We start from the raw sequence: 10,808 nt of genomic DNA, 5'->3' as shown, positions 1-10,808 counted from the left end.
GTTAAGATTAAGATGGTCAATTCACTCCAGCTTTGAAGAGACTTTAAAAGACAAGTACAACAATGGGACTCTACGGTCCTTTTGGATCTGATGCTGAACTTTGACCAGACAATAAAATATAAATATTCAAGACATATTTGAACGATTATGTTTTCTTGACATTGGAGGCACTGAATGCATTGTAGAGTTCTGAGTCTTATGGACTGTTGCTATCTTGGCTCATATATTACTGAGGCTTTCGTCATAGCCCGAAACGTCGTCCGTTTCAGTGTTTTCTGTTCGTTTAACCTTCGGATGTGCCTTGAAATATTTTTTAACATCATTTCATGACTATGATATTACGTAAAATTAGAATATTGGTTGGTTGTTTGTAATTAAGCACAAAGCTACCCAATGGGCTATCTGTGCTCTGCCCACCACCGGTATCGAAACCCGGATTCTAGCGTTGTAAGTCCGCAGACATACCGCTGTGCCACTGGGGGGCAAATTAGAATATAATGGAAATAAATAAATAATATTAGCGAATGAAGAATGGGGTTAAATACAGTATTGTGATATATTGCGTCCGTTAATGACCTAAACTCTTTTGGCTAACTGGTAATATATATATGTATATACTTAATTAGTTGTCATATTGTTTTGTAAATCATTATATATGTAAGTATTGAAATAAGTCTCCTCTAGGATAAATGTTACTATCACCATTACCAAAAAAGGGTATAAGTGAATTGGCACTTCAGTTGTATTTAAGAATCTTTTAATGAATTAACTTATATTAAGAAAGGAACTTTTTCTTTGATCATAGGATTGTCAAGGGATTTCCTCCAATTAGTCCTTACATTGGAGTCGCTCCAACGTTGTGTTATCTTTTGAAGAAGAAGAAACCAGCTTGCTGCCTCCAGCTTGCTCAGGTGAGATAAAATGTTATTGTTTTAGTGCAGAGCTACACAATGTGCTATGTGCGATCGAACCCAAAGTTTTGGCCTTGTAAGTCCGTAAATTTACTAATAACCACTGGGGGTGAGGGAATTAGGACGTAAGACAAAATTTTTTGCAAGTTTATTTTTTCCCCTTTTCCTCTGTACGAGTGGTTACAACACAATAATATAAGCCCATTTATATAAAACACAAAAACGTAAGCCCACCTACATAAAACACAAAAACATAAGCCTACGTATATAAAATACTAAAAACATAAGCCCACGTACATAAAACACAAAAACGTAAGCCCACCTACATAAAACACAAAAATGTAAACCCACGTACATAAAACACAAAAACGTAAGCCTACCTATATACTAAAAACTTCTTTAACGTAAGTCCCCCCCCAGTGGCACAGCGTATTTCTGCGGACTTACAACACTAGAAACCGGGTTTCGATACCCGTGGTGGGCAGAGCACAGATAGCCCATTGTGTAGCTTTATGCTTAACTTCAAACAAAAAACAAACTTTAACGTTAAAACTTTTGTACTTGAAAATGATCAAATCAGAGATCGAAACGTCGTACTGTTTCAAAAGTATATTTCCTTACTGGAAAAGCTGTAACTTGTAATAAGATAGTTTTTAAATCTAAACCCTTTTCACTTGATTAGAAGTTTTTGAATTTGCTTCTTTTAGGTTAGTAAAAAAAGAACAAAATGAACCGTAAAATCAGGATTAAAAATGACGAACATTTTGCTTACTTCCTTACTGGGTTCGTGGATTTATGTAAAAGGTGAACTCCAAAAATAATGTTTATAGAAAGAACCACAGAACGTTCTAGAACCAGCGTTTTTATAATGACTGTCGGATCGATATATAAGTGTTTTTATAATGCGACTGTCGTATCGATATATAAGTGTTTTTATAATGACTGTCGTATCGATATATAAGTGTTTTTATAACGACTGTCGTATCGATATATAAGTGTTTTTATAATGACTGTCGTATCGATAAAAAGTGTTTTTATAACGACTGTCGTATCGATTTGAAATCTTACATTTCAAAAGAAAGTAAGATGTAACAACTGTTCTGCTATGATACTCATGTCAAAGTTCATGTCAAAGTTCAATTACTTTAACAACTATGCCTAAATGTAACCAATCTTCAGCTATTTCCAAAACTTCTTAAACGTACACTTACAGCACCAACTTCCAACTTAAATCAAACAGTCCTCCAGTGGGTCAGCGGTAAGTTTATGGGCTTAAAACGCTAGAATTCGGATTTCAATTCCCCGCGTTGGACAGATCGCACAGATAGCCTATTGTGTAGCTTTACGCTAAAACAAACAGGCCAAACAAGGCAAGTCACATCCAACAAACTCCACACATCCATTAATTTACGGTGGTTTTCACCAGGTTTAAAATTTATTTGTCTTAAAAGTTGTGAAAAAAACCTATTTACTCAATTTTCACATCAACCTATTCTGTTGTACCTTTTAGATTAAGACTTAATTCCTCAACCCATAATTCTTATCAAAGGTCCGTCACACATCAACCTTCAACCTATTCTGTTTTTAATTTTTAGTGTAATCTTTATTTTTGTCAAGGGGTCATTCACCCATATACTCTGTTTTCCCTGTTCAAATTTATTCGTCCTTACATCATTCTTCACCAGCAAGTGTCCCTCATGCAGTAATATATTCTGTTCTACCTCATTCAAGTTATATTCTCAACTCATTATTGTGGAAGGCCCTATGAATCATCTATTTTGTTTTATTTTATTGTATTTCATATTTCGTGTTATCTTTCAATGACGTAGATGGTGTAGAAACAAATGTGGTTACATTTATTTGTTAAGAAGTGTACGGCCCTATCTCTGTACGATCTTGAAATTAATTAAAAGAATTTTGTATGAAAAGTTTGGAATAGTCGCCCTCAACGAAATAAAATTAGGAAAAACCGAAGCCGTTTTTTGAAATGTTATCCAACTAACCCGAAACACTTAAAATAAAAACTTGTATGAACTCCAACTTAGAATTTGGATTTTCCAAGTTAAACCTCTCTCTTTGCCAAGCGTGTGTACGTTTCATCAGTTATTTTCTAAATACAGTCCCTATTCTTTATCATACTAGCCGAAACATATTGTATCGATTTTTTCGTCCTCATGTGTTTTGGCTTTTTCTGCAAAGCTTTAACGTTCAATAAGATCAGCTTATTTGGCACCTTCTGTAGTTCCCGAATATCCTCTTACGTTATAAAAACGAACGTTTATAGGTTTTCTGCTTGTTTATCTATTTTCTGATGTCTGTGACCCCTCCCCTCAAACCCATAAACTTAGTTGGCTATGTGATCCTATATTTAAGTTAAACAAGCTCACTTTATTATACTATCTGTAGAAATAACATTAGTTTAGATCGTATACTGTACATTTTTAGAAGGTTGTGAGATAAAGATTTACCCCCTCTCAATGAAAAATATTCTTAACAATGATCCCGCTGTTTTGCAAGTTCAGTATTTGACATGTATTATGCTTCAATCAAAATATAATCGTAATTTTCTAACAGTTGTCTTTGTATAAATTCAAATAAATGATCAAATAATTACAAAATCCATACAAAACATTTTACTGAATTTTCATAATTGATTTAATAAATCAACTCGGGTTAGTATTTTAGTCAAAGGTTATATTTTTTTTACAGCTTTATACATTTTAATAACTTGCAATTTATGAAGTATAGAGGGAATAGAATCCGACTTATAATGATAGATTTAGGCCTAAACGGCCATGTGTTGCCGAATTCGATCGTGTTCAGCTTATAACAACAGATTAGGCCTATATAGCTACATGGTGTCGAATTCAATCAGGTTTCCCACCTTATTCGTATATCAAGATAACTTTATTCAGTTTAGATTTGTATGATTTTTTCTATCAAATATCTGTCTTTGGTTGACGAGTTGTTTCGTTTTATGTGTATGAACGTTACTGCCGATCTACATGACTTTTTATATTGTCCACGGCACACTTTTATACTTTACTGGTCAATCACAGCTAAATTCTATTGACAATTAAACTTGCAGCTCTAGTATTGGACCACAAGTGCATGTGTTTTTTTTTTAGTTACAACTATACAACATAAATTTAGAATATTTTTTGTGTATATAGGTTTGTGACCACTGTTCTTTCCGCAACGCCAAAGAATATGGCTGGCCTAACCGATGTATTATCTTAGCCACTGATTACGCCAGCAACGGCATCTACAATTTTATCGTTCCTTTAAGAGCACATTTTCACAGCCCACAGACGTTGCGGCCCATCATTCTCCTCCTGGAAAGAAGGTAATGACCATCCTAGAAGTCAAGTGGCCGTCACCCCCCAACAAAATAATTTTATAACCTTCAGCAGGGCTTTTATGACTAAAGCTTTTGATTATATTTGTCTATCTTTATCTACCTATATGTCTGCCTATCTACTTGGCTACCTAACTATATGTCTGATTACCTATCTATTTATCTATATGTAAGTCTGCCTCTCTGGCATCTGTCTATCTATCTGTCTGACTGTCTATCTTTCTGTCTGACTGTCTATCTTTCTGTCTGGCTACCTATCTATTTATCTGTATGTCTGCTTATCTCATATATGTGCTTACCTTTCTATCTGTCTCTTTCTTTCTATACGTTTTTCTATTAACCTGAATACATTCCAATATCTGTATTTCATTATTTCTTATTTACTTTTCATTTTTAGGTTTATTTTACTATATTTATTTTTACATTTGTTTGTATTTCTATATATTTTTCTGTCCAATAACTTTTTTTATGTAGTTGACTGTATTTCTAAATTTTTTATCTAATTATATTTCTCTCTGCGTGTATGTGTGTGTATTATCTCTTTCGTCTTATCTATCTTTTCCTATTTACATCCAGTTTATTCATCTGTATATATGTATTGTTAGACAATATATCGTCCTGCTTCTCTGTTTTCATTTTTTATCTCATAGCTGTCAGTCGATCTGTAAATCTGCTTTTTTTTCTAGATGCGTATCTTTCTGCCTATTTTGAAGCTGGTTATATCTTGGTTTTCTTCATATCTGTTTGATTGTTATGCTTATGAATAGTCTATTTTTGTTTATAACTTTTATTATACGATTTAAAGTCTATAGTTATACTAAATTATATTACTTTATAACTTTTCAGTTAGGAGTTTTAAAAAAGTGACGAAGATCATATTTACATTGTCTTTCTTAAACTGTTACTAAAGGTAGTTAAGTTATCAAACTAGACAATAACAAAAGAAATCATTACTTTTTAAATTTTGTTTGAAGTTTCAGGTTTCTAACTTTTACGTGTTTTTTTTAATTGTACGCATCTGGTTATCCGTCTGTATGTTTCTATAATCTACCTGTCTATCTTTCTGTAGGCTTGTTTATACTTTTTCTATGTATCATGTGTCACCTATTGATTTCTCTTTAAATTTTCCCATCTATTTCCCATCTGCCCATCTATAGGTTTGGCTATATCTTTTGTATGTGGGTCTATCTATGCCCCCCAGTAGCACAGCGGTATGTCTGCGGACTTACAACGCTAGAAACCGGGTTTCGGTACCCGTGGTGGGCAGAGCACAGATAGCCCATCGTGTAGCTTTGTGCATAATTACAAACAAACAAACTGTATATCTATAGGTTTGTCTATATCTTTTCTATGTTCGTCTGCCCATCTATAAGTTTATTTATATCTCTTTTATGTACGTCTGTCCATCTATAGGTTTGTTTGTATCTTTTCTATGTACGAATTTGTATGGCCACCTGTAGGTTCCTCTACATCGTTCTTTATATGCTATCTGTCTGTCCATCTGTAAATTTATCTGTCTTTTTTTCAACATACTCTCCGTCCATTTGTAAGTCTGGATCTCAATTGGTATTGCAATTTTTGAGTTTATATAAAATATGTAATTACAAAATAATCTTCTACTTTTTTTTCTTTAAAAATAATGATGTTTAATTGCTATTATTTATCTTTGAGTAAATCACCTTCAGTTAATTTGAGAGACAGCAATGACGTGCATGTATTATCTGTATTAAACATAATACGTATGAAACGTGTGCTTTGTAAAGTGTGAGCTGATGTATATGACATGTTTCCTCGTGCAGACCCCACCCTGCCTTTCTCGATGCAATTTCTCTATTTCCTTTGGTCTACTGGATGCAAGGCTCCATCGATTAGTAAGTATTCAAATACTGTTTTAAATAAACACAGTTATTAGTAATGAATTTATGCTTCTTGACTTAACCGTACTAAGCCTAATAATTAGAAACGTTTTGTTTACTGTTAACGACTGTAACGGTATATTGAAGATTATGTTCACACCAGCGGAGTAGAAACTTTGCTCCTAAAAGTTTTCTTTATCTCTAAGTAAATAAGTAGTTGCCTTTACTTAGAAATTAATGGACTCGATTAATGATTGTTAGAGAACTTATTAACTGAACATTTTCTACTCAGCTGATACATTTTTCAAACGTTTTGTGAAGAATTTATGCTCTAGCGCGCCATCTATTAATTCATAATAAAACGAAGCATGATCGTTCGTGGATGAACGGTATGGAAAAATTCTAACAAAAGTAGCGTAAAACAGTTTATTAGGTGAAAAACGAAGTTTTATAATTAGTATTAAAAACACAGTAATACCAAGAAACATGTTTGATAGCTGTTGCTGTTTTGTGTAATTAGAGCATCGTGAAATAAACATTTTAAAAAATTTTAACTGTGATGGAAACGTTCGAAATTAAAGATGTTTTTTGGTATTACCTTACTTTTAATATTTATTATGAAACCTTATTAGAATTAATTATTATTATTATTAGGATTAATAAGTTTACTAAAATGTAACCATTATATGATTATGTTCTACAACGTTTTATTTTTATCATATTTAATTAATTTCTAAGACAACTTTTTTATTTTTTGTAATTCTCTATACTTTTTTTTTATATTATCCTTAAAATTTCTGTTTTATTTTTGTGAATATTTCTACTGTGCTTACCTGTAATTGGCTCATGCTGTTAGTATAACACAATAAATCCAAAATTTGAATTTTGTTTTTTTGTTGTATATTATCATTCAATTGAAATAATAAGGCAAAATAAAAACAAAAACAGATTTATTATATCTTATTTCTAAAGATACTACGTAGATAATTAAAAAAACACTATTAAAATTCTTAAAAAATTTTGTGGACGCTATAGAGTTGGAGTAAGATGTAGACAATTATAAATTAGACATGATTTCAAAAGTTGCGATAATATGTACTAACATCTATAAACTCGTCCTTTTAAAACAATTACTGTACTTTAGGAATTGGAAATGTCTTTATTTTCCACATTATGCTTACATTGTAAGTTTAATTAATCAATAAGTAACCAAGCAGCTTGTATAAATTATTGACTGTCATTAACGTGCTTTAACTAGCAAGTTTAATATACTTGAGTGCCATCTGTTATCCAACCTTTTAACTAAATTTAATGGTATTTATTAATAACTACCTGCACATATCATTTCGTGCTTCCGAGTCCTCTGAACGTACAATTTACCGACATTTTTTTAGTCAGTACTAAAAGGGAGTTTGTGTTTTACTCAGCAACTGATAAACTAGACTCAGTAATACACCTGAAACTTTCTTACTAACCTTTAAGTTAGAAGCTTAAAAAATGACGATCATATTATGATTGTCTTTCTTAAACTTTTCTAAGAGGGGTTTAATTATAGCCCTAGGAAATAAGAAAATACATTATTATTCCACAAAATTTATTCGAAGTTTCAGGTTTCAAACTTTAACACAAAAAGACTTTGGATATATTTTGCTAAAAAATCTTATCGTCTAACATTTTAAATTAGACCCAAGCTTTACATATAAATCAATCAGAGGATGCAAAACTATTTACAGCATAAACAACTCAAAAGATATAAGATACGTTAGGTATAAGCGAGTCAGGGAACATAAAATGATTTACAGTGTAAATCTGTCGGAAGATATCAAACAACTTGCAACATTAACCAGTCAGGACATATCAACCAACTTACAACACTAACCAGTCAGGGTACATCAACCAACTTACAACATTAACTACTCAAGGGATATCAACCAACTTACAACATTAACCAGTCAGGACATATCAACCAACTTACAACACTAACCAGTCAGGACATATCAACCAACTTACAACACTAACCAGTCAGGACATATCAACCAACTTACAACACTAACCAGTCAGGACATATCAACCAACTTTTAACATTAACTGGTCAAGGGATATCAACCAACTTACAACATTAACTAGTCAAGGGATATCAACCAACTTACAAAATTAACTAGTCAAGGGATATCAACCAACTTACAACATTAACTAGACGTCAGAGGATGTCGACCAACTTGCAACGTGTGACTTGCAAGGGATATCACCCAACTTACAACATTAACCAGTCAGAGGATATCAAACAACTTACAATATTGTCTAGTCAAGGGATATCAACCAACTTACAACATTAACTTGTCATGGGATATCAACCATCTTACAATATTAACTAGTCGTCAAGGGATATCAACCAACTTACAACATTAACCAGTCAGAGGATATCAAACAACTTACAATATTGTCTAGTCAAGGGATATCAACCAACTTACAATGTTAACTTGTCAAGGGATATCAACCAACTTACAACATTAACTTGTCAAGGGATATCAACCATCTTACAATATTAACTAGTCGTCAAGGGATATCAACCAACTTACAACATTAACTTGTCAAGGGATATCAACCAACTTACAACATTAACTTGTCAAGGGATATAAAAATTGACCAGTGAGGGGCTATAAAATGATTTACAGTAAGTGAAACTTCCAGACTATTTTAGTTAAATTTTTGCCAATACATAGATATATACATATATTAAAATAACTTGTTCTTTCTTTTGTACAGCCTAGACGATCTCTTAAGAGCCGGTATCACCCTAGCGGACAGTGTTGTTGTGGTGAACAAGGAAAGCAGCAACTCTGCTGAAGAAGACCACCTAGCGGACTGCAACACAATCGTGGCAGTTCAGACCATGTTCAAGTTAGTACGAGACTTTGTAAAAAAACACACGAGATTTTTAGGAAATTCATCATGTATACACTCTCCTAAAGGGGTGATTTATTAATGGTGACTTTTTAAGTTATGTTTTAACAATTTCTGATCCAACAGAAGTTAGTTGTATAGAACTGAATTAGAAAATATATTATTAAGTGGTAATCTTAAATTCAACAAGAACAGTAGGCCTGACACATTACTTTCTACTTCGACCTTACCAAGTTGCCGAAAACACCTTTTCCCCTATTAAACACTAGTGAAAACTGTCTTACCAAGGCGTTTCCCGTTGTTTAGAGAAACAATATTAAAATATCTTAGTAACGCGTTTCACGTTGTTTAGAGAATCAATATAAAACACTGGTAAACAAACGTATTTTAGTAACGCGTTCTGCATTGTTTGGAGGATCAATATAAAACATTACTAAAAAAATGTATCTTAGTAACGCGTTCTGCATTGTTTGGAGGATCAATATTAAACACTACTAAACAAACGTATCTTAGTAACGCGTTCTGCATTGTTTGAAGGATCAATATTAAATACCAATAAACAATTGTATCTTAGTAATATATTTTACATTGTTTGGAGGATCAATATTAAACACAGGTAAACAACTGTATCTTAGTAACGCATTTTACATTGTTTGGAGAATCAATATCAAACACTATTAAACAACCGTATCTTAGTAACGTATTTTACATTGCTTGGAGAATCTATATTAAACACTATTAAATAACCGTATCTTAGTAACATATTTTACATTGTTTGGAGAATCAATATCAAACACAAGTAAACAACTGTATCTTAGTAACGCATTTTATATTGTTTGGAGGATCAGTATTAAACACTAGTAAACAACTGTATCTTAGTAACGCTTCTTACATTGTTTGGAGGATCAGTATTAAACACTAGTAAACAACTGTATCTAAGTAACGCATGTTACATTGTTTTAAGGAACAATATTAAATACCAATAAACAATGTATCTTGGTAACGTTTCTTACATTGTTTGGAAGTCACAAAGAACTGATCTGTTTGTAACAGTTATGTATTATTTTAGAGCTTTATCCGTCAAGCATCAGCAGGATTGCGGAGGGGGGGAGCAGCTATTTCCTCCCTTTTTCTTCTTCTGTGGAATATAGCATACACATGATATTCACAATATCCAAGTTAGGTTTTTTTTGCCCCACCCCAAACTTTTGTACTAAATCACACCCGTACTCTTAAGGGTATGCACTAATTAAAAAGAAACAACAAAAGGACTTATCCACGTGCACTTATAATTGTTATATTTTTTTTTATTAAGTGAAATTTCAAACACACGTTTAAGCTAATTCGTCTTGCAGTTAAAAGTGAGACACTTTTCTCCTTTTTTTTTCTCAAGAGATTAAACCGTGAAAGTTTATATATGTGACAACAGATGAAAGTTAAGGGTTCTGTTACGTCTCTGGTCGTTGGTTAATTTTCCGTAGAAATTCTATCCGAAAAAACTTCAGCGACACAAGTCCTTTCTTAAATAAAACTAGTTTATTCTTTCTCAATACAACTTTGCAATACACTTAATTTCCACAGTCACTTTACCTTAAACATACGCTATAATTCACAACGATTCACGCACTTTACTTACGGTCACTACCGCGCTTGACTCAATTGCCCGTCTCTATCTCTGTCTGTCTGCAATTCAATTAATTATCTCGCTTTATTTGCCTGCTTATATACAGGTATAGAGGGCGTCTAGCAAATACTGGATTATTCGCGATGTTCCCCGAT

General features: G+C 32.7%; 1 protein-coding gene across 1 annotated transcript in view; it reads left to right on the top strand.

Annotated features, from left to right (window-relative positions):
- The window catches only part of LOC106474492 (potassium channel subfamily T member 1-like), a gene marked incomplete at its 5' end in the record, with an annotated part of 29,360 nt that overhangs the window by 4,113 nt on the left and 14,439 nt on the right, over positions 1-10,808 (top strand). Inside the window, 4 exons of the mRNA XM_013935187.2 lie at positions 806-911; positions 4,085-4,257; positions 6,069-6,140; positions 8,892-9,026. Coding sequence (XP_013790641.2) covers positions 806-911; positions 4,085-4,257; positions 6,069-6,140; positions 8,892-9,026 — 486 coding nt within the window. The remainder of the gene's footprint in view (positions 1-805; positions 912-4,084; positions 4,258-6,068; positions 6,141-8,891; positions 9,027-10,808) is intronic.

The sequence above is a fragment of the Limulus polyphemus genome, unplaced genomic scaffold (assembly GCF_000517525.1).
Source record: "Limulus polyphemus unplaced genomic scaffold, Limulus_polyphemus-2.1.2 Scaffold7291, whole genome shotgun sequence".
NCBI lineage: Eukaryota > Metazoa > Arthropoda > Merostomata > Xiphosura > Limulidae > Limulus > Limulus polyphemus.
Note: the sequence above shows the minus strand (reverse complement) of the source record. Positions and strands in the feature narration are given on the sequence as shown.